The sequence below is a fragment of the Orbicella franksi genome, chromosome 2, assembly GCF_964199315.1.
Source record: "Orbicella franksi chromosome 2, jaOrbFran1.1, whole genome shotgun sequence".
In the NCBI taxonomy this organism is placed as follows: Eukaryota; Metazoa; Cnidaria; class Anthozoa; order Scleractinia; family Merulinidae; genus Orbicella; species Orbicella franksi.
The window spans coordinates 17,868,243-17,892,011 of record NC_138146.1 but is presented as its reverse complement, the minus strand read 5'-3'; the positions used below and the strand labels follow the sequence as shown (position 1 = coordinate 17,892,011).

The 23,769-nt window shown below is 38.4% G+C and overlaps 2 protein-coding genes across 6 annotated transcripts in view; both read right to left on the bottom strand.

Annotated features, from left to right (window-relative positions):
• Window positions 1–3,252, bottom strand: part of LOC145478378 (myoferlin-like) — a 48,146-nt gene extending 44,894 nt beyond the window's left edge. For 3 of the 5 annotated variants that reach the window (XM_081456385.1, XM_081456389.1, XM_081456390.1), the window contains exon 1: window positions 364–1,622. In XM_081456385.1, the coding sequence (XP_081312511.1) occupies window positions 364–525 (162 nt within the window). In that variant the 5' untranslated portion in view covers window positions 526–1,622. Of the gene's footprint in view, window positions 1–363; window positions 1,623–2,775 lie in introns of those variants that run through there. The other 2 variants (XM_081456387.1, XM_081456386.1) reach the window with 2 other exon arrangements.
• Window positions 3,253–4,482: 1,230 nt separating this feature from the next.
• The window catches only part of LOC145478375 (myoferlin-like), a 34,202-nt gene continuing 14,915 nt past the window's right edge, over window positions 4,483–23,769 (bottom strand). Inside the window, exons 29-62 of the mRNA XM_081456382.1 lie at window positions 23,586–23,738; window positions 23,243–23,392; window positions 22,699–22,779; window positions 22,055–22,134; window positions 21,649–21,766; window positions 21,447–21,552; window positions 20,836–20,963; window positions 20,286–20,480; window positions 19,705–19,756; window positions 19,526–19,603; window positions 18,818–19,002; window positions 18,216–18,365; window positions 17,565–17,663; window positions 17,220–17,384; window positions 16,687–16,855; window positions 16,156–16,298; window positions 15,573–15,659; window positions 15,225–15,320; window positions 14,521–14,658; window positions 13,854–13,970; window positions 13,622–13,657; window positions 13,285–13,376; window positions 12,539–12,709; window positions 11,625–11,782; window positions 11,066–11,205; window positions 10,188–10,276; window positions 9,326–9,421; window positions 9,014–9,061; window positions 8,603–8,693; window positions 8,385–8,484; window positions 7,195–7,382; window positions 6,482–6,591; window positions 5,993–6,140; window positions 4,483–5,257 (exon numbers count right to left, since the gene is read on the bottom strand). Of these exons, the coding sequence (XP_081312508.1) occupies window positions 5,225–5,257; window positions 5,993–6,140; window positions 6,482–6,591; window positions 7,195–7,382; window positions 8,385–8,484; window positions 8,603–8,693; window positions 9,014–9,061; window positions 9,326–9,421; window positions 10,188–10,276; window positions 11,066–11,205; window positions 11,625–11,782; window positions 12,539–12,709; window positions 13,285–13,376; window positions 13,622–13,657; window positions 13,854–13,970; window positions 14,521–14,658; window positions 15,225–15,320; window positions 15,573–15,659; window positions 16,156–16,298; window positions 16,687–16,855; window positions 17,220–17,384; window positions 17,565–17,663; window positions 18,216–18,365; window positions 18,818–19,002; window positions 19,526–19,603; window positions 19,705–19,756; window positions 20,286–20,480; window positions 20,836–20,963; window positions 21,447–21,552; window positions 21,649–21,766; window positions 22,055–22,134; window positions 22,699–22,779; window positions 23,243–23,392; window positions 23,586–23,738 (3,990 nt within the window). The 3' untranslated portion in view covers window positions 4,483–5,224. The remainder of the gene's footprint in view (window positions 5,258–5,992; window positions 6,141–6,481; window positions 6,592–7,194; window positions 7,383–8,384; window positions 8,485–8,602; window positions 8,694–9,013; window positions 9,062–9,325; window positions 9,422–10,187; window positions 10,277–11,065; window positions 11,206–11,624; window positions 11,783–12,538; window positions 12,710–13,284; window positions 13,377–13,621; window positions 13,658–13,853; window positions 13,971–14,520; window positions 14,659–15,224; window positions 15,321–15,572; window positions 15,660–16,155; window positions 16,299–16,686; window positions 16,856–17,219; window positions 17,385–17,564; window positions 17,664–18,215; window positions 18,366–18,817; window positions 19,003–19,525; window positions 19,604–19,704; window positions 19,757–20,285; window positions 20,481–20,835; window positions 20,964–21,446; window positions 21,553–21,648; window positions 21,767–22,054; window positions 22,135–22,698; window positions 22,780–23,242; window positions 23,393–23,585; window positions 23,739–23,769) is intronic.

Here is a 23,769-nt window from a genome sequence, read left to right as displayed (position 1 = left end):
TGCTAAGAAAATAGTTAAATTTTAAAAGCGCGGTTTTAAGATCTAACAGATCTTCTTGTTAACAGTACTCGATCTTAACCTTTACCTTTGTCATCATGTGCCGCGTCATTAAAATTGCAGCTATTTTCTCACAATACTGTACCGACGCTCCAAACATCGCACATATATAATCTCAGAACTGCATATTAAACTCGATTCAAAGTTATTACAACACCTATAGATGATGCAACTCTTTGGAAATATAGGTATATTAAGTGTTATCCAAGTTTGACAGTTTGACGACCTTTGCATCGCTTCCATTTCTGCGAATCAAACCAACATCTAATTGTAATTCTCACTGTAATTCAGTTCAGGGATACTTACATCCTTTGCCTCCCACTTGGGATTTAGCGTGTTCTTTTGAACTGAAGTGTTCTTCTTACGACCTATTGGTAACAAGAAAACAGCTTTAAGCTTTTCATTTCTCCAGTAAAATTTAAATCTGGCATAGAACACAACAAAAGGCCTAAGGATCCTCTCCTTCATTTGGCGTCATTAGTGATTTGCATTTCATTTTTGCTCGTGCCAGCTTCCTCATAAATTTCTTGAGGCCCCGTCCACACTCCGCCGGGAAAATTGGAAAATAGCGTTTTCACTCTGAAAATGCATCATTTTTCCGTCCACACTACGCCGGATAAATTTGAAAACGCACCACTGAGCAGCTGTCATTTGGGAATTTTGTTTGAGAAAAATCTGAGGGAGAAATTACATGATTATCGTAGCATCCTTGAGCGCGTTCCATTCGACCAAAAGTTCCGATTTGAATTACCGAAATTTTCGTATGCCGAATGGAACGGTATTTGCCACCAGACCGGACCGATCTCGCTCTATTCCCGCTTAGCAACATTTCCCGCCATTATTTACTCGACAAAATGCTGAAGAATAATGATGACGTGGCTGTTGTACAAGTGTAGTAAGCTGCTTGATGCGAAGAAATTTAACACGAATTTACGACTATTTTACGGTTAAGTAAACTCGCTCTTCTGAGATATTTACCTGACCGACTTAAGAATTATTTTCGTGAGATAATAAACTTGCGAACTTTTCTTGCGGGAGATTATGCAAACCGGGCAAGTGCCCACAGGAAATTCGGAACGACCAGTCCACAATTTTCCAGAGAAGCAGATCCTAAGGTTTCTGTGGAGGATAGGCCATCAATAAAAGGCTGGAACTGTGGCAGATCGTTTTACATCCAGTGTAGTATCGACTAGCCGCCATCTTGTAGCTTTCAGGTACGACCAGAGGAACTGGGGCCAATTCATTCCGGGTAGAAATGTCAAATGGACCAGAAAATTTCCGGAATTCACAAATTTCCGGAAAAAAGGACAACCTCAAGAAGTTGACCGAAATTTTCGAAATGATTTTCCGGAGATTTTCTGTTCCATTTGATTTTGAACCGGAATTTTCGGAAATTTTGGTCGAATGGAACGCGCCCCTTGTTTTTGAAAGCTTCCTTTTCAAAATGTTTTCCGTTCCCACTAAAACGAAAAAGCCGGCGTTTTCAAATTCTTTCGAAAAGGTCCGTTTTCGTGATGGATTAGTGTGGACTGTACAAATAAAGCTGCGTTTTCAAATTTCTGCGGCATTATGTGGACGAGGCCAAAACCTCTGTAAAACTTCGCAATGTTAGAAAACGCTTTTGTGTATACTCGGGAATGTGTGAGTTAATATTATCAATATAAATATAAATGAATTCAATGTAATTGTGAGCAGTGATCAAAAAATATAGCAAATCACGAATGCTGATCAGAAGAGAACGCAAACCATTTGGCTTGTGTATCACACAACATATGCTAAAAACATATAAATATTTGTATTGTCGAAACTTCCCCAAGGAAACGAGAATGAATCGTCACCGTTCTGGTAATTTCCATCAGAATTCAATTTAACAGAAAGACGCTTAGGCGTTCAAAGGTTCGAAGAGACTTTCTTCTTGTGTCATCTTACAAATTTCCTGAGCCGACTTAATGATTTGTAGTCTTTTGTCATAATCAACTGCTTTTTTGTGTCATCGGAAGGAGGTTTTCTTAGCTCGAAACACATACATGTATGTATTCACCTGTCCAACGGTTACATTTGTTTTGCAACGTCAGTACTACATGACAACTTTTTAAAAATGTGTTATTAAAAGAGTGACATTCGCGGATGTAAATAAATTCGTAAGTTCGGGAAAAAAAAAATACTTGTGATATTTTTGATCTGTTATCTCGACCTCTTGTTAACCAAGGAGCCCTGGCCAACTTGTTAGCGATATTGATATCGATCTTATCACTTTTATCAGTTGAAGTTTAAGTTCGATAAGGAACCTTCAACTGATCAAAAAATTACGCGGGCTAGAAGGTGATTAAAAACGGTTTATATCAAGAATTTAGGATACTTTCCATCGGTCAGGACTGCCCCGGCAGTGGGCAAGCCATAAAAACAGAATGATATTTACCGATGACAGCTGGCCAACCAATGTGTAACTCCTCCCGATTAGAAATTCCTCTAACAACTTACAATTTGAAAAATTCTACTGAAGAGAAGAAGGGCAACAGACCGACTCAGTTTTTAAAACAAAACAGCAAACTTTGAACCAACAGGTCCGAAAGTGTGCTTCCTAAATAAGTTCATTGTTCCCGGAAAGCAGCGATCGAATTAAATCTTCTCATTAGAATTTAAACCGAAAATTTCCTGGGATTTTGGCAAAATGGAACACCCCGTTATTGACTAAAACCAAGTCTTTTCATAACTTACCTCGAAAACTTAAAACCACAAAAGGATCGCTCAGTCCTCTGAAGTCAACATTAGGTAGATTTGAGGCGCTGTGAACAGTCACTTTGAGCGACATTCTGTTGTGTGAGTCAAGAAAGAACTCAATCTGTCATATGACACTCACAAAACCCACCAATCCACGTAAAATTGCTGGTCTGCTGTTCTTCAATGAAGAATCCTTGTGTACTCAAGTAGTTCTTTAGGCTAGAAAAAAGTAAGCGTGATATGGTTCATACTCTAAACCTTGTCAGTGATCACGATTTCGTGAGAAGGTCAACTTCTTTTTGTTATGGCAACAATTTAAATTAAAATTGAATGACACACCTCGATTTAAATTATCATGTTTTTCCTGCTCGATCGCGGCCCTGAAAGACTCCTGTTGGGTTTTTCTTGGATTTCGAGATAATTCCTAAAAACTCGTTTTAACGAACAGTTAAGAATCTGTCAAGAAGCAATTACCCTTGTTTCATATAAACAGCTGAGTCAAGATCAACATTACACACTGTAAGTAATTAATATATATGTTCACTCCGCATAATTTACAGTCGATCTTTCTAGTATCCGAAACGGCTGAGCAAGCAATCACTCGCGGAAGTAACTTTTACAGGTCAAAAAAAAAAAAAAAAAAATCGGCGACAATTCGAGTCAGCCGAAACAGCTTATTTTGTAATACGAACTGGTAAACATAGGAAGAAAATAAAAATGGCCAAGCGCGCTACTCGTTGCTATGGTTATAAGTTTTCCTTTTTGACATGGTAATGGCAGAACTTAGTCATTCTTTCCCTAATTTCTTCTCTTTACCCAAGGATCCGGTCGTCTAATTTAACGGAAACTGCAACATTTAGGCAAAGTATATTCGCTCCCTCTGGTCATGTCACATAAATTTTCCGGGTATGGTGTAATTGTTATTTGGTAAGGAGTAGACTCAAGGTAAATCAGTGCTTTTACTAGCTACAACTTTTCTTCGTGTCAGATAACATGTTTTTGTTTCCTTTCTTCTGTGTAGTTCACGGTAAGATACAAAAGAAGCCGCGATGTTCTTTGATAATAAACTGAAAGTTAATACTAGTTAGCGGACGGAACCCGAATGTGCGGACTTTGTATAAGGCCTCATTTTTTTCTGTGAAAATCAATGTCAATCATTATATTCAAAGTACAAATATCACATTTATTTGGATCAATTCGTTTTTCTTCTTATTATTATTATTTTCTCCGAGACGATTTTCAAGGTGGCCTCAAGGCAAAATACCTCCTGCCAAACTCTGGAACGTGCGAAGCGTGACATACCTTTATCCCTTCTCACGCGGACAGTCTCGCTTTTACTTTCACGCGGATTTTTATTCATTTTTTTATTGAAAAGATCTTTAGTCTTGAAACGGTCTTGAACGGAACTTTACCCATGTTTATATAAAGCCATACACTCATTACGATCTAGTATTTTAAACGGGTGAAACACAGTTTATTTTGTTTGTGGTCGGGATTATGAGTAAGGGCATTGGGGGGGGGGGGGGTGGGCAAGAGGTGTCGGAAAAAATATTGCGGACATTGTCATAGGCATCGCAGGTGGTTGAGCCTGCAGCTGGTACTGAAGGAGTTGAGTGGGAGTGAAAAAGAATGTAATAATATATCCAGAGTGACAACTGGGAAGGTGTGTGTGTGTGTGTGTGTGTGTGTGTGTGAGGGGGGGGGGGGGAAGGCATTCAGGGATTTCGCGGAGTCTCCACAGATCGTAACAAAGACAGTAAGTTGGTAAGACACTCGCTGAACTACGGACAAAATTAACGAGTTGCAACTTTACGCAGCATTTCATTTTATTTTACTTAAGACACTACGTGCAAAATAGTATCATATCAATGACAAATTTGACCTTGACTTTCAATTACTGTTTGACCAAAAATTCGGTATCATTATAATGATTTTTTTAGACCGTATATATACAGTCTGACTTGATTTAGAATATTACGTTTTTCGTTGGAACTTGACTAACCTAACATAACAAGGCAAGAGTAATTACAGGAAAGTTTAAACCAGAAGAATTCCCATCACCATGAAAACGTAGAGCGGCACCTTTACTAAGAACTAACGATTTGTAGGTTAAACGATAACCTCTGAACTTTTGCGCACAGAACAATATAGAAATTTGGTCTTGAATAATTCTTCACATCATACAAAAATATAGCTTTTGTACCCGATCGCCCCTTTTGCCTTGATGGGAAAGATCAACGCAAGATGAGAAATAGACGGGAAAATTTTGTATGGGAAAACTAACCAGAATTGACTTTTCTTTAATACGCAGAACATTTACTCGTATTTATGATTATGTTCATAGCTGCTGGGCCAATATATTTTAACGAAATCTTGAAATTTAAACTGTAAGGAAAGAAAAGGGGGCCATCCGGCGTGCCCGTCCATTGTCCTAGTTGGTTTGCATTTAGACGCCAAATAACTTCTTGACGGTGTAACCCTGAAATAATAATAAAAGTTCAAGTTAAGTATCTCCAGTATGTCTTCAAGTACTAATCAAGTGCTCCGAGGGTGGTTAACATCATTTTCCATTCCATGTTAGAAATAAAATACTGAAGACACTTCGCGCACGTGATTAAAATTGTCTAAACAACAACTCTCTGGAAACACAGGGCGCTTTCCATTGGATAAAAAATTCCGCTTTGAATTTCCGGATACGATGTATTTACAGTGACGAATGGAACAGCATTTTCCTGGATTTCCGCAAAAGAGGACAACCTTGTGAGGTAGAACGAAATTTTTGGAAATTTCTTACCGGGAATTTCCGTTCCATTTGAGTTTTTCTCTCGGAATTTTTTAAGGGTTTTGGTTGAACGATTCGCTTTTCAGAAATTCAACAACTTCCTGATTTTCTGGAAACTTTCCCTGGAAATTTCCGTACCATTTGTCCCCGTTTCGAAATTCTCTAAATTTGTCGTTGAATGGAAAGGACCCAGAGAATTATTATAATTGTTTTCTCCTGGCAAACTTCGGTACAATAATTATATGGGTTATATTGACCAAGCGCGAGGTCAAGATGGCTGGATAATACGTTGAGGTCTACAAACTAGCGAAAAAATAAATGATCGAGGCCACTATCCAGCCATGTTGACCGAAGATGGTTGGTCAGTATGGTACAAGCCATTTGCCTACGAGATTCATCAGCTTATACAGTAGAGTGTGAGAGTGTACCCACCGGCATACTGTAGAAGAAGATGCCAAGGAGCAGGCCGGTGATGATTAAGATGAGAAGAATAAGGAGGATCCATTTATATCGTCGCCAAATAATGTATCGCAGGGTCTTGAACGGAGATGTAAACCACAGGAACGAGGTAGCAGGACGACTAAGGGAAAGTCAGATAAAGTCAAGTCAAACATGGGGAAGAAGAAGAAGAAGCCAAAAATGGAAACTATGCTTCTAGAGGAACACCTTTTTTAGATACTAATAGTAACAAAGCTCATTTTAAGACTCAAATTGATGACAAAGAGCACATGACTGCCTTTACAACCAACTCGGGTCAGCTTCAATATTCCAGGAAAATTTCCTACAAGTTGGAATAGTTCGTAATATGTTCTTTTCCACAAGATGTCCGTGCAAAACGTTTTGATTTCCTTTAACGAAATGGTTTCCTGCGTGTCCCTTGATACATATCCAATTAGCAGTTAAATGCGCGCTAACACTTACTTTGGTTCCTCTAGAACAGGGTGCTGGTTTGGGTCCTCTCGCCCTTCTCCCGCGGGTTTTGCTGCTGCTTCGTATCCCGCAAGTAACTCAACAGTCATCTCAACTTTACCCTGCGGTCACAACATACAAGTTTGAATAAGAGTTGTGTAATGTTGTGTTACAAACGTATGCTAAGTATATTCCATAATGGAAAGTCGTTGCAAGTGTTATAAATTAAAAACAGGAAAACCATCCGGGATACACGGGACAGTGCCCGTTCCATTATTTGGAAACTAATGGACCAACAAGAAAAGGATGTCACTGGCTGATTTCAAGCCGTGCAAAAACGCTCTTTACTAGGCCGGATACATTTTACTTCATTTCAATTTTAATCACAGTGATGCGGAAAAAACAACGGCTGTGCTTGACAACTCAATAGTTTGACAATAAGGTATAGCAAGAGCCAAATACACCTACAAGGGTTTGCAAAGAGCCTTATATGCATGTGCATGGCATCTTTTCGGTAAATCACCCGCTATTAGGGTAGAAAGAGAGACTTGCCTATAGACTTACGATGACATCTATTCAATCATCTTAAGAACTGACTGACCTTGGATGCATGATGGATAACACAAAAGATAGCAACTTTTTACTTCCTCCCTTTGAGAATACGTGGCTATAAATGAAGGGCGGGCACTTTTTCGAATAAATTATTATAGAGACCGCAAACTTACGGAGCACACTGGAGGTGCGGCTGGGTCTGTTGTATCGCGTTTATAACAGGCCCACCAACCCCTCGAACTCTTCTGAACAAATAAGTCAAGGGTCTGACCAATAAGACCCGGATCTTTCTTTTCTTTGCCGCAGTGATCAGAGTTTTGACAAGGCTTATCCAACTCACTCAGATCCAATTCCCTCTCACCTTTGTGAAAAAGTGAAAAAACAAACAAACAAACAAAAAAACGTATTTTGATCAAATTAAAAGTCGCCACAATCCTCCTAATGTTAACAATCTAATCTTTATTTATTTAACCACAGTTATGAAATAACGGGTCTCATTTGTTAACCTTACGAAACTACATAATATACTTTTTGAGAAAACAGCCCCCTAAAAAATTCACATTTAATCATTAAAATCTTCGTTTTAATGATCAAAGTAAACAAGTTACTTTCCTTTTTTCGTCGCGGAATCTTCTTAAGGAAATTAAAACATGTTCTGCGTGCTTTTATCGAGGCATAGAAACACTCGTGGAAGTTTGGGAGAGCTCGAAAAAGCTGTTGAAACATTTGCCTCTCGGCTCGTCTTCTAACAGCATTTCTCGTTCTCCCACACTTCCACTCGTCTTTCTGTTTAACAATTAGATTATGAGCTTGAGATTTCTATCGCGTGATAGCTGACGAGGGCGCAGCCCGAGTTCACTATCTCGCATAGAAATCGAGAGCGAATAATCTAATTGTTTTAGTATAGATCTTCCAGTCGTTCAAAACATTATCTAAATCCTCTTCACAGATACTTCGAAAGCGCCAAGAAGTGGCCCTCAAGGGTAAACTGTTACGCTACTCACTATCTATCACAGAATAGATAGTGAGTGGGGTAGCCAATCAGATATAGACATTCGTGATAGAAGGCTAGTTACTAAAACTCGATAGAAACACAGAACATGTTTTCCCTTTCTTAAATAGAAGGCTACACATACATACAAAAGGTTAAACTGAATAAAACAAAATATCATGGACATCACCAAACAAGTTCATTATACTGAAAGATACGGCTTTTTTTCCTCTCGATGCCTTACTTTACATCATTTTCCAGCTAAAAAGTACAGAGCTGATTGTTTGTGTTTTGTTACTTGTAATGTGCAGCATGTCGTGCACATAAACAGTTCCACGAGCACAAATAAATTCTCTGCACGCCAATGCGTACCTATGAAGTCGTCACTAGAAAACGTGTCGTTCTCCCAGATCTGCAGTCTAAGTTTTGGTTTGGCTTTCTCCTCTGTCTCGTCAAGGCTCCAGAAGTGTTCCTAACCAACATAAAACTTGCATTAGACTTTTGCTCAGTGTTGCTTAGCGCAAATTTTTAAGGCCATTGACTGATTAAAGAATTCTCTTAGATAAGCCAAAAGTTGAGGAACACTGAACCTTTCTTTTAACGACCAACTTCTTCTCAATTGGCATATAATCAAAGGGGAACACCATCCTCCAGTTGAAGTTGCCACTGCCATCTAGTGATCTGTTGAAATCAGTGACGAGAATAAGTTGAAAGTTAACATGGTCAGTTCAGAGAAAGAGTTCGTTGAAGTTATAATTATCTTCTGAGAGTCTTGTTACTGACACGTGAAGGCGTTCTTTTATCAATTTTGCGTGTTCTTCGTAAGTTAAACGATGAAGAGAATTAAAATAGCGCGCCTTTTAGCATACTCTTTGGCCGCGTAATATGTGGGTGTATGTGGTAAAAAACAAAACAAACAAACAAACAAACAAACAAAAAACCCAGTTTCTTTGTTACGAAGCTTACAAGTAAAACATGTCGCTTGTTGTAATTAAAGTTACCTGTAATGCACATCAGTCTTCTGTTTCTCGTTTTGGACATCGAGCCATCTAAAAAAGAACCAACCACATAAAACTGATCATTTTCTTTATGGATACCATCTATTATTGAGCAATTTAAGGTTCGATTTACAAAGTACTTGCAAAACTAACAAAAATCGACTTCAACTCTCAGAGCAAACAACGCTGAAGGTTATACCAGAGCTAAACAAAATATAAATCATGAAAATACAATAATAAATCGCTACAGTCAAACCATTGAAAATCATTTGCGGATATTTTTGCTAAAAAGAAGGATGAAGAGAAACCACTTACGCCTTGACATAAATGTCACTCATCTTCTCTCCTGTGATCGACTCTTCCTCTAGCAAGACGTCAGTAGTATTCCAGATGATGACACGCAACTCTTGCCTACGTAGACAAAGAAAACGTCTCGAGACTGCATGACATTAACAGGCTTTTCATAAATGGCTTCCATTCAATAGCCCCTTTCCGGGTTGCCCTAAGCCTCTCTATCAAAGCGAGGCCTGGTGCACAACCACTCATATGAAAATGAGTTCAATTTGCATGTGAATGAAATCTCATTTTCATATGAAGGATAGGCACCGAGACACGCTTTGAGAAAGAGGCTAAAGATAATTCGGAAATGATTAATTTGAAATTCTTTTGTATGCATTTAAATTAGCCTCACTAACGTAACTTCGTTTGGGAGAAAAAATTATTTTCAATTATCAAATTAAAAACGAGGTTAATAAGGCTATTGTTAATACGAATTATGAATCTATAACTATGCAGCCATTTATGAAGAGGGTCAATATTTCCGCGCCCAGTTCCCTAATAATGGGTTAGTAGCCCTGTACTCCCGCTAAACTCTGGTGATACAATATTTGGCATTTTATACGTACAGTTGAACTTCCGTTTTTAACACAAACACCATGCATAGAGTCACAGCGGAGTCTCCGTAATATTTAGGTGCATGTATGGAGGTACAAACTATATAAAATCTGGTTCCTCTGGGACTAAGTGAACTATCCCCAATATAAAGGCGTCCATATTCTGGAGGTGTTCGTAAGGAGAGTCTCAACTCGTACGTATTGCCTCAAATTTTGAAATGTTAAAACCTCCAGTGTTAAACAGCTGTTCCAAAACAGCATTCACAAGTTAACCTTTAACTTACTTGATGGGTTTCCGTTCTTGGATAACAACAGGTGGTTTCGGAGCACCGTCTTCCTTTGGAAAGATGTCGACCCACATTTGAAGTTTACCCTGAAAAGAGAAAGAACCAACAAATCGAAATCTTCTCAAAGACAAAAGAACCAAACACGGAGAACTGTAAAGAAACATTCAGAAATAAGCTAAAACGACCCAACCACTTTCGATCTCTAAAGGATCTCTAAACGCAAACACAACTGCAAGCGATGCTCACATGTCAATGTAAATACAATAAGTTACACAGAAAAAGACCATCTCGGTTAAAGGTTACCGTAATGATTTCTTTTGGTAGCTCAAGGGGTTTGGTGCTTTTTGTGGAGCGGTGCTTATTACGGAAGAGGCGCCCATTTATATCTGAATGTGGTGCAATACTTTTATAGAAAACAACAGATACTTTAAATCAAGAAGTGGGGCTCCGTAATGTTCAATATTAGGTTCAGATGCGGAAGTACACTTCACACCATAATTTGTTCGTGTAATCAGTTTATTCTGTGTCAATGAGTGCTTATGGTAAGGTGGAGCTTTTAAAGAAATTACACTCAATAGCCCTTTTAGGGAGCGCTCAGTAGAAAGGCGGTACTTGAAAGATACTAAGGACGGTGCTTATTAGAAGAAGGACGCGAAATCGAATTAATACGATAGTCGGGACATGGCACCGCCGTTGGAGACAAATTTTGTGCAAACTTGTTGGAAATTTGATTTTAATTCACTGGTTGTAAACCCACCATTTTGGATGCTTTAAAACAAATCCCATGATGTTCTACTGATAAATGTACATGAAATGCTTCACATACTTAGTTCAAGTCATTTTTTTTTTTTTTTTTTTGTAAAAGCCTCCTTTACCTGCTCGATATCTGGCTGAACCGGACTGTACAAGGATCTGGTTTCAACGTGTTCGGGCACCAAATTGAACGTGTGCAGAATGTGAAGAGCCAAACGTTCATGAGCAGCTCCAACCTCGCCCGCTGGAGGAGTTCCTTCCTCTGTAAACGATTAATGGCAAATAATTAAGTTGCGTGCCAGATACAATAACCGAGAAGCTGAAAGCGGTCCTGAAAGTTGTGTACTCGGAGTTTTGAAGTGGTGTAATTCAGTTCCTCCCATAATATAGAAAGAAATAATAATACTGCGAGTCAAAACATTGCTTGAGTCATAATCTAATATGTATTAAACGGTTGTATCCCTTGGAGTCAAATAGGCTAGCCGTCGCAAAAAAACTGTTTTCCCGTCACACGCATATTTTCCAACAGTTTGCGTTCGACGAATAAAACTCATAAAATTGATTTTGTAAAAGAAGTAGACGAGGTCAAAAGTGAAAAAATGTTTGTTCCCTTTAAACTTATTCAAACAATATTCTTTGTAAAACACTGACACCAACGTCGCTGCCAGATAGTGTACTAACCAAATTGACTCAAGGTGTATTCTCTGTCTCCAATAATGATCCTGTCAGGATTCTCCTTTTTTCCTGCGAAGTATTTGAAAGGCTTTAAGGTCATCTCGCAATACCTCTCCAGGATCTTAAATGGCTTCTCACAGTGACGCCATGCATTGGGTCCAGATCTATAAAGGAATCGCCACAAAATGGTTTGATAAACTCTTTGGTAAAAGAGTCGCTTGGTAATACCTTTTATCTTTGGTTTAAGCACCTTCCATAGCCAAAAGCTCCAACCATACAGAGGGTAAATTTTTAGAACCAATCAACGCCATTTTTTCAGCGCTTAGCAGCAGTTTTTTTATGCTCACATTCGTCGTGTTTTTTGCTTGCATTCGTAAGCTTGACGAAGATAATTTAATGATTGTTAATTGCTGACCAATTGCATTTTATGCAGTATTCAATGTTAGTTTTTATCATGTCATCTTGTTCGAGGTTATTTAGATTTTGTTAATTTAAATCTATTTTATAGTGTCCACAGTGAGTATTTTTTTTTTCTTTGTTTGCTCGTTTATTTTTATTGCTATTTTAGTTTCGACACCTAATAAAGGTATTCTTTTTCTTCTTCGTTTGGAGTTTGATATGTTCACAGCGCTGTACTGCGTTTGTTAGTTAAGGTTTTTGGTTTTGTTTCACGTTGTTCAGTGGCCTAGTGCGCCAAACTGGTGCATTTTGAAATTATAGCCTGTTCCAGGTTCTCGGTCAGTGGGGATGGTCGATAAAGCGGGCGGGCGACGAGCGGGCCGAGAGCCTGGAACGGGCTATGAAATTATAATCACAGCAGTTCAAGGAGCAACACTTTTTGGTGCCCAAAAACTTGTACCAACCTTTGAAAATTGAGTAATACTTATCCTAAATGCTAATAGTAACAATCTTACACTTACATAAAGTAGGTCTTCTGCAAACCACATTTTGCGTGAAAGCGAGACAAGAGCCTCTGTTCCAGGTCCACCACAGTTTCACCAATCAAATCGTCTCTGCTGAGGTAGTCGTAATCCATGACTTGGATCTTCAGATCCTTTACTTGAGGTATGGACGCTTTAAACTCGAACGTCCTACGTGCAAAGTAAGAGTAGCAAAACAAGTGTAAACAATGATTGCTGATCACAGCCAACGGATAGCCCGCTCATTTTCTACCCTGCGACATAGAGATTCCCATCTCTCTCTGCTTTAAAGGACCCTAGTCAGCCTCCGCCATTTTTCGAAATTATTGATATTGCATGGTGAAGCGAAATCTTATTGCTTTACTGTAAGTTGTGTTCCTGAAAGTATGTTTAATTATCTTAAGTATTTTGACAGTGATTTCCTTCGTTTCTTCATTGCTCCGAGTAAAATATAATTGCCAAACTCTCTCATGTAAGCAAAAAGAATGGTGTGACTGACTTGGGTCCTTTAAGGGAATCTCTTTCTCACAGGTTTGTTTATTTTTGTTTGTATTGTTGAAACCAGTCAAACGTCCCTTCTGAAGTACATGTAATTACTTCAGTTTCATTCTTCCTTTTTATTTTCTGAATTTTACTCTTGACATGAAAAGTTCAATATTTTAAACCGCAACTAGATTCAAAATTGAATGTTAACGTGCATCGCATGTCTGGCCTCCTGCAGTAGTATCGTTCAGCATCTCACTTACTTTCCAAACACTGGATTGAGTGTATTGGGTTTGAAATTTTCTTGCTCATCGTATTTTTTCTTTCCAAGGGAAACAATGAGGTAGGGGTCAGCCTGAAAGAAAAAAAGAAATTTCATATAAGGTCCTATGATTCGGAAGAACTCGAGGTTACTATAGACACTGTTTCAACTTCGGAGGGTTGCAAAATTTGACGTTAGTTTGCTAACTCTCAGAGCCACTTTTTGCTAATATTCTAATATTTTAAGCACCTTCAAGTAAAAGGACAAACAAGCAAACAAGACGACAACAGATCAACAAAATACATAAAAAGGCCTCATATAATTATAAGAGGACTTACCAGTCCACTAGGATCCTGTGGCTGGAGTTCAGTTGCCTGAGAAGTAAATCAAGGTTGAAAATGTTGTTGAAAATTTTAGGTTTCCAGTCACACGATGTTCTTCCTAACAGTTAAAACGCTTCTATGTTCAAGTTTTGGACTATTAATGGTCTGAATGAACCATACACTGTATTTGTGGAGACATTGAATGCAAGTTTCTCTGACTGGGGTTTAATAAAGCAGTATATCTCACCAGGACAACGTAGACTCGCACTGTGCATTCAATTGGTTCACTGCTGGGAAGGTTAGTGAACATGGTTTCAGGAAGCTCGGTGGTCTCGTCAGGAACAGGGTAGATACGGAACGCTCCCTAAAGAGCAAAGCAAACATTTACGTACTGCCTTTTTATCATTATCCTATGGTGATAAGATTTTATCTCAACAATGCAAAAATATTATTATTATTATTATCTATTATTATTATTATTATCATTATTATCTATTATTATCATTTGTTATTATTATCATCATCATTATTATTATTATCATTATCATTATTATTATTATTATCATTATTGTTAGAAAAAAAGTAACTTTTCTGAACTCCAAATGAAATAATCCCTATTTCCTTTGTTTACGTCTTTTGCGTCCCTCAAATGTGCACATCTTTTCATCTCTACGTTTTAGATCTCCATTCTCATTATTATTATTATTATTATTATTATTTATTTCGATAAGATCTTTAAATCATTGTGCACACATCTGTGTATTACTTCGTTCCTTGATTGTTTATCTGTATTGGCTTTCGATTTGTTACTGAGATTGGGATTGGGGATTTCCTTAGGATTGGGACAGATCGTAACAAAAACCGCCCAGTCAAAGCTTCACGGTACCCAGGTTAAAGTACAGGTGTCTTCGCACCTTAAATTCACCGACGGTGCCGTCATCGTCTTCGTCGTCTTTCGACGACTTGGTCTTTCCACGATGAAGTGGGAAGGTTGCAATGAAGTCGTTGAAGCCTTTGAACTCTGGAACCTTCTCCAGTTCCCTGTGATAAATCTAGAAATAGAATGGACATCACAATAGTTCAATACAGTCTTTTCACATGAAGTCACGTCAGCCATATTGGTGGCCATGTTGGTGTCGCAAACTAATCCTGTAGGAGTTGAACTCTTTTCTTATACTAACACTTTCTTTTTTTTCCAATTAATTTGCATGGCTGCTAGTCAAGTGAGTAAAAACGTTCGGTCGTGTATATGCGGGAAGGAAGCATGATTCACTTAAAGTAGAGAAATCGACGAACGTTTGTCCAACACACCCAATCCTTTCTGAGAATTAAACCGGATGCGCTCAAATGTTGGACTAGTGTAGTGGAGTACAGTAGTGGAAAATACGGCTTCAAACATTTATGTTCATTTATTTATCTTCGTATATTCTCATTTATTTATCTCTATTTTATAGATCCATGCATTCTAACACTTTGGTCGGCAGATTTCTCATTGGTAGGTTTTCTCGTCGATAGTACGAATATGGAGTGTCTTAACCAGGTCTTCAAATTAACCAACCGCAGGTAAATAATGGAAACGTCAACCGACTCAGAAAAATAAGAAAAAAAGTTTATATACCTTGAGTGTGTCGTAGCCCTTTGACAAATATTTCCTCGTGTGGTCTTGAAAGTCAGCCTTATCGCCTGCTTTGTCGGTAGTGAACAACCCAACAAGCTGGGAAATAAACAATTTCCAAAATTGGGTCATAGTAGTCATCGATATTGTCTTTTAGTACGTGTAAGACTACGAAGAATTACGAGCGCCTTGCTTTTACCCTTAAAAATGTATGACTAATACTTAATTTAACTACAGTACCTGTTCAAAACCTAAATATACTTGTATGTATATAGTCATTTTGCTGCCAATAACAAAACACACTCACAGAAAAATAAAATAATAAATAATAAAAAGAGCACTTTGTCATACCTTTTCTCCTTTAGACACTCTCGCAGCTCCACCTGCCCCAGACACTGAAGCAAAGTACTTAGACCACCAGTCAAACCTGTTTGCTTCCTATTTGAGTCATCAAAACCATCAGTCAATATTTAGTAAATGTACAACACAATGTTCGTCTAGTGTTTTGCTTTCATTTTTTCTTGGTGGACTTGATTAATTTAGCAGTTTTCCTCTTTTCCAGTAGTGTATGAATAAAGTGTTAATTACGAAGACATTCCGTTATCGAGACCGTCCGTTATTATTTCTATCCGTACTACAAACCCATAGCATGAAATACTATTCTATAATAGTGATATGATCACCATTAACAGATTAGATCAGATAAGATTAGATTACATGAGATTAGAACTATTTCATTCAATGCTACTTTCTAAAATAAATCGATTACACCAGCACGAAACCATCATTGATTACGTAGTCGAGGGTTCATATGCTATATTTTTTTGGGACAGCTCCAAAACTGTGAAAAACCTCCAAACGCCCTCAGTCTTTTGGCACAGGGTTGTAGTTGCAGGGTTGTGTAATCAAATCGAACGTAGAGTTTGTTCCTTACATCGATGAGTTTCTTTCTCTTTTCCTTATCCGCCTTTGCTTTCGCTTTTGCATCTGCCGGTGGTGGAGCATCTTCAGCCTCCTTTATCTCTGGCCAAATCTTTTTCTGAGGGGGTGGGCCATCAGTTAAATCCACAAGTACTTCTGTAAGAAGAAACAGAAAGGTAGGTGAGAGAGTTTTAAACAAGTTTCGTCACGGTTCGCGCATCTTAAAGAGTTTAGGCTAAAGTTTTGAACTTCGTCGTTTGTAATCCGTGTTAATCTTCTCCATCTTCCACCATCCTTGTTCCTTTGTGGTTCATTGTTATCTCTTTGGTGTTTATCTATCTTAGAAAACTATTATTTTCAAGTTTCCTTCAATTTAAAGATAATTTTGTACGTGGCCAATGTAACTCAAAATACCATAACTGAACTCCTTTAACTTGGCAGCAGCAGCAACAACAACAACAATAATAATAACAACAACAACGGTGTTGCTTTACAAAAGCAACTCAATTGGCTCAGGTACGAACAAGAAGATGAAGTAATTTACCATCCACTTCAGTTTCGTCTTCAGCTGTTTTCTGTGAAGGCAGCTTGCACTTGAAGGGTCCAAGAGACTTGACTGAGTGGATGCCAACCAATGGTTTACGACCAAATGCACGGTTGTCTTTAACCCGGATGTTGATTGGTGGCGAGTACAGATCTTTCACTGGTAGGTTCTTATGATAAGGAAAGATTGAATAGTTTATTTCGGCAATATCCAGACTGACAACGATTGGAAAGACAAGAACTGCCACTGGTGAAATGTGGATAGTCGTGCACTGCGCGTGCATGGATACATGCGCTCGAAGGGGGGGATCTAAATAGTCATTGGCAAGAGAATATGAAGATTGGACAGACAGAGAGAAAACCAGACAGACAGACAAAACGACATACATACATACGTACGTACATACATACATACATACATACATACATACATACATACATACATACATACATACATACATACATACAGACAGACAGACAGACAAAACTGTAGTTTTCAACGTCCATTAATTGTAGTTGACACACAAGACTTACAAGTATCCTCCTTTCTAAGAGTGGCTCTGCAAAATTTGGCGTCTTCTTCGTGTTTTCGATAACGGTTGATGGGATGACTTCACCCATGCATTCAAACTCGATTGAAGGCGATGTCACTTTTACCATCTGGTATTTCTTCATGTTTCTTACACCCCAACAAAGAACCTTAAAATATAATCAAATGATCTTTAGCTGTGAGCATAAAAATTGTATTGCATTATCTTTCTAATGAATCAACGGTTGAAGTAAAGCTGAAACCTAGCTAGCGTAATGAAATGATCATAATAACTGGACATGACTCTGCAACAAACAAGTGGATTCTTTTCTTACAAAATTGCGTCTTACCTCCACCGCTGTCCTTTGTACCACAGGTCTCACTTTGCTACGTACAGGGTACACGTCTCCTCGCAGGGCGGGAGGGTGGGGCAGCTTTGCTCCTTCGTCCTAAAAGAAAATACTCTGATCACAGCCTTGTTGTGTTCTTTTAATGGTATTAAATAAAAAAGATTGGTCCTAAATTATTATCTTGCGTCCCAGACAGTCTACACTACCCGCGCAATAGATGGAGGATTTTGCGGCACGTCCTGCTGCACCCAGACTATAAAAATTAATTGTTAATCTATAAAACCTAAACAAATGACATATATGACCTTATGTCCCAGCTGGATGAGCGAGTTTGTGAATATGATAAAAAGACCCAGTGAGATGTCTTTGAGTATTTTTTAGTGGTTAACATCCAAAAACGGGGAATTTTTGTACAAAAAAACCGCCATATATTTCTAACGAGCAGATTGAAACAAAAAAAAAAAAGAGAAATAAATAAAACGAACGACGAACGACACACGATACGCGACGTGCTTGGTACAACGCATGCTCGTTGAGAGCTTGGTACGTCTCTTTTTTTTTTCTTTCTAGTGAGTTTGCTAAATAACTAATGTACTTATGCACAAAAACAAACAAACGGAAAACGGATCGATCAAGTGAAGAGCTCCTTACCAAAAATAACTCGCACTCAGCCAGGATCTCACCGCCATCTTGGCCTCCACGCTTCACCTTGTGCCACAGCAATTTAGGTTCAGGGGCTTCAATTCCCTTAAGTCGAACTTTGGGAAAAAGCATACAGCGACCAAGGAAATCATCTTTTCCCTGCAAATTTACACGTTGAATAATATTAGATCAACAAAATTTTCTACTTAAACTCAGTTGATTGGGGTTTCGTCAAGCAGCTTCATTAATTGCTAAAATTTAAGACGTGCTTTTGATATGATGCGGTATTTCGTGTGTTCCTATGCATTGCTAATCAATGCCAGTGGGTATTAGTTTTGATATCTGACAACTGAACGAACGAGTAACTTTTCATTCCTCCACATACTCAAACGCATCTAAAGATTTTTCTGTACGGCTGTAAGTTCGTTGAGTATCAGTTAGGAATTAATCATGTGTCCTTTTCCTTTTTTCCTTTCTTTCCTTTTTTGGCCTATTTTGTTCTCTTTATTTTTGTTTTCTTGTCTTTTGTTATTTGTACAATTTTTTTGTTCCTTTTTTCTGTCTTTTGTAGGAAAATGTGAGATTCTTGCAGCTCTCCAGTTCTGACGTACCAGGCCGTTATCATGATCATACAACTCGACCACCACACTTGGAGGATTCCGTTTCACGTTCTCTGGATCTTCACAGATCTCCACGCTTGTAAAAAGCAGGGTTTGATCCCAGGTGGGGCAGGGACTCTGGGTAACAGTGTACGTCACTTGACTCTGGTTTGCAAAAGCTACCCTTGCGTAGGGATCTGAAAGGTAAAGGAAAACAAGAACATGTTATAAGAACTGAAACAGGTACTGTTTAACAGACTGAACTTCCAAGGCGTGAGAGGCTAACAGTTTTTGCATTGAAACGTGACAATGGCGGCATTTATTTCCTTGTCAAACCCATTTCACTTAAACTGGTTCTGCATTTGAAGCCTGAGATTGGCGCGTCAGATCCTTTGTCGAAGCAACTGTTTGTACCTACGTGTACTCTAACGCTCGAAACGTCTCACAACGAAGCAAAAAGGTTTCTCAGGACATCAGTCCTTTCAGCAGCGGAATTATATCTTAAAACTAAAAGAACGCACATTGACTAGTGTAAACAGTAAATAACACTCGAGGAAAATACAATTAACTCTTGTTCTTCGATCCACTGAGTTGAATTCCAACACTATCAAAAATGCGTCAAACTAGCTTCATCTTCAGTTGAATTAAAACTAAAACCAACAGTGCAACCACAAAGCAAAACAAAGAACACCGTATAGTCAAGTCAAAGAATTCACTTACCGTTCATTCCAGTTTCATCTTTGGCGACAAGGTCACGTGCTTGGTAGACATACACCCATAACTGATACTTGTGAGGCTCTGATAAGAAAATGACAAATTGTTGCAATATATCATGTTAGAAAAAGCAATTCTGAGGTATGAAAATACAACGAAAAGGAAGTAGGGTAACTGTTACTTACTCTTGAACGACACAAACATCCTTGGAGACAAACATAGCGCGCTTTCTCTGTCCTGATAGAAATATTTCAAAATGAAAAGGTTAAGAATATTAACGATTGTATACCGCTCTCGCTGATGACAAGCAAAAGCTATTATATGGTCTCAATAAAGTTAACTTTTTTAACAAGGGTAGCAAAAAGTGTATTATTTTGCAAGTTGTTATTTTTATTATGGCTTAAAGGCGAACTGAAAACTAAATGATAACTTAGTGGATGGAGCGGTTTTCAATCGAGTGCGGTACAACCAAAACCAAACCAATAACTTCATTACCAATTAGACTCTTCAGCCAATCTCAAACCGTAGTAAGACCTAAACCAAAACCAAAGTAACTGCCTGATTACTATCAAGACTCTATTGAAACCCGCTCTAGTCCCAACTAGTGGGAGACTGGCTAATTAGAAATTTCTGTAAACACAGCAAGAACTCTCGTTAAATGTAGTATGGGTCATAGTTGGAGATAATTAATTAGCATTATAAGAAATATCTTGAGACCTGTACGAGGTTTTATTAGTCTAAGTTGACTGGAATTTGAGGTCATTACTTTGGCTTTGAGTTGGACTCGCAGTACAGGTGGAAGAGTGCAAGAAAAGCCATCAATCTTTCCAGAAGTTGGAACCATCTTCAACAACCAGCGCCTTCTTCGCACGAAATCCAGTTTCTTCTCTTTGGCGTGAAACTTCATGGTGAACAATGGGGCGTAGCCCCACCCCTCAGCCAAAAGCTTCTGTAATTGATCCTAGAAAGAATATCACAGGACGTTTAAAGAAGAAGTGTTAACAACAATTGTGTAAACTTTCAGAGTACCATGTAATGGAACGCACATTATATGATTTGCAGAGCAACGTACTTTAAAAAACACATTCTTAAGTTAATGACATGTTATACACGTTTAAGTTGTGTCATTTCTGATGAACGTGTTTCCTAATGAAGTAGTGATCGAATATATGATATGTCTACCGTTTTTGTATTTCAACATGAGCGACGTATTCGAACTACGTTTCAAGTGAATTGAGGCGATCTAGCAAGTAAAGCAATTTCTAGTTTATGAAAAGAGACTTTCATTATTTCTTTACCCTTGAAGAAGTCTCTACCTGTTTTTTCGTTGCTTTTGCATCCAGAAGCTCCCTGTTTCGCACGAGTCTCCTCCTCCTGCACATGTGATACGCCTTCATTACTGGTCCATACACGCCATATGTTGGGTTTACACCGTACTCCCAACCTACAATAAGTAAAGAAGTTCACTTCCATTCCTCCTTGCAATGAGTACGTTAATAAACAGATAAACTGATAAGAATTAACAAGATCAAACAAACTCATCACTCAAATAAACCAAGACAAGAAATAGTCAGACTCCATTTGGCACAAAAACATTTCCAATGTCGAGTCCTGTTTTATTTGAATTATACACAGCTTTAATGATGATGATGATGATTATTATTATTATTTTGGCACAAGGTTATTGTGAAGAAAAGACGAGTTTTAATACGAGAAGCTGGAATATGAAGTTACTAATCGGGGCGATTAGTGCATCCAAATTAGTAGGCCAATTGTGGCCTGCTAGTAGTCTAGGCCCTGAAATGAAGTGATTGATTGCTTGCTTGCTTGCTTGGTTCCTTGGTTGAGGGATCATAGTCGTAAATGTTTGTGCAGTGTCATAACTCTCTCGTAAGTATGCAACGATGTCACCAATGGTATAACTGACCTTCTGCATCAACTGCTCTATTCCTATCTACCTCCCAGTCCTTCATCTTCCAGGCCCAGCCGGGAGGAGGTTGTTGACCGGCTGGAGGTGCTACGTCTTCTCCGTTCTGTTTCAAGGAAGGTAAATATGAATAATGACAGAGAACAATTTCACGAAAGCTTAAAGGTAAAGAAAAATTTCGTAAGGTGAAGTGTTACTTTACCACGTCAGTCCAGTTCTTGTCCGCCGGTTTAAAGTCTCCACCAGGAAAGCTTCTGGATTGATTTTCAAATGCTTCAACCAAGAATTCCTTGTGACCCTCATCTGGGTCATGGAACAAACTAAATGAAAAATAAAACCACTAATAACAGTTTCTTTGTTATATGAACTATATTAAACGACCGCAGCAGGCCTGTAATTTAACATGACACCTCTCCCGGGGACTTTTTAACCTTTCAGCGGCAAATCAGCACATTCTGTACTTACATGTACATGGGTTTGTTGGCTAAAAATATTCTGTAAACGTCATTCTATTGTGTGTCTCCAACCTATTAGTTAAGTGAACATAGGAAAAATGTATCGTGGCACCCGGAATAACCCATCCTGCGCACGTTTTTTGCAGATTTTACCTCAACTCTGGTTTCTTTTGCCAGCCACCTTCAAACTTCCATCCATCAGGCGGAAGAAATTTGTCCTGTGGTAGTTCCAGCTGCGAGAAGACGTACACAAAAAATATAAACCATATGCATAAAACAAAGGAGAGAAGAAAAAAGCTCTTTCTTTGTTTCGCGCAGTTAAATTTAATCATTTATTGCATTGTCATAACAAATTTCAAGTTATTTGAGAACACTTGAGAAATCCAAACACGCCTCTGGATCGAAATTTTTCTTGTGTTCTCCAATTCGTTAGGTGTTTTATGTTAATGGTTTCCTCACTGATTAAGTACCAGGACGAACACAACAAACATTTATTTTTTTAAAAGTTTAGTAAGAGAGTGCGCCAGTGGGAAACACTGTCATTTTGGCGAGAAAAAAACATTGTAGTAATCGACAACAAATTACTGCTAAGTTTTAAGAAAGTATCGTAGTTGCGAAAACAAGAGTCGACGTGGTCGGCATATCCATCCACCGTTAATTATATTGGTCATAAAGAATAACTGATAAAGATCTTTGACATGGATCTCTTCCTCGCGTTCCTCTGAATAACTGACCTCAATCTCACAGTGGGCGCCCTACTCGGACCTACTTGTTTAAATGACTTGACCTGTACTTACGTCTCCAGAAGCATCAGAAAATTGAGCACGAGTCGACAGTTTATGGGTCCACTTGCTGGCGATCTTCACTTCATTCTCGTACTGAATTTAAAAAAAAAGTATAAAAATGAAATTCATCAGTTACATCGTAGATAAAATGCAGTAGTGACAATGTTTTTTTTTTTTTTTGCATTATTATTATTATCATCATCATCATTATTTAAAACGCATACCACGCTAAGTTTTAGTAACGTGACGGTAAAAATAATCTTTGTTTTTACAGTTTTAAGCATAAGAATAAATGACTTAAGAAGAACTAAAGTCGCCGAGCATAAGAACATAGAAAATAGAACAGACGATGCCAGCAGTCATAAAGCAGGGGAAAAAGGGAAGGGGGAGTCGGGCTTAAAATTCGATAACTCTTTGCGAGGAAGATCTTCTTTCTTGAAAGAAATTGGGCCTTGACTTGTAATTTGATAGAATGTAGATTAATTGTTGCTCCCGCTACGCTAGTGATGGAGTGAAACAGATCCCTATCACATAAAACTGACTCCCGCCAACTTACCGTCTCAGCAAACACACAGAAGTCGCCTTCAGTCTTGGGTCGTGCAGTCCAGTACTGCTGCTGTTTCTCCAATCCCAACCACATCTCTACACGCAGTTTGGCGGGAAGTTCTGGGTGCTTTTTCACATCATTTCCTTTCTTACCAGGATACTAAAATAAAACACAGAAAGTATGAATGCGATCAACAGGCATTTACATAAACTCTCTGATATGAATCGACGGGAATAGATTTACTATCTGGTCTGGTCTTTTCGCTGCAAGAAATAAAAACACCTGATTGTGGGTTAAATAAAACTTAGCTGAAATACGAAATCTAAAGGCTTTCTGTGTACTAAACCATTACCTTCATTTGAAGCTCAATAGTTTTTCCAGAGTACTTTCCACACGCCACTTCGGTCTCTGAAAATAACAGCTGATGTGCTGGCATTCTGTAGTAAGCAACTCGCTTCTCTCCGCTGATCATCCATATGATCACGTCTGGCATACTAACTTGAGGCTATGGTTAAACGAATAGCAAATAGAACAAA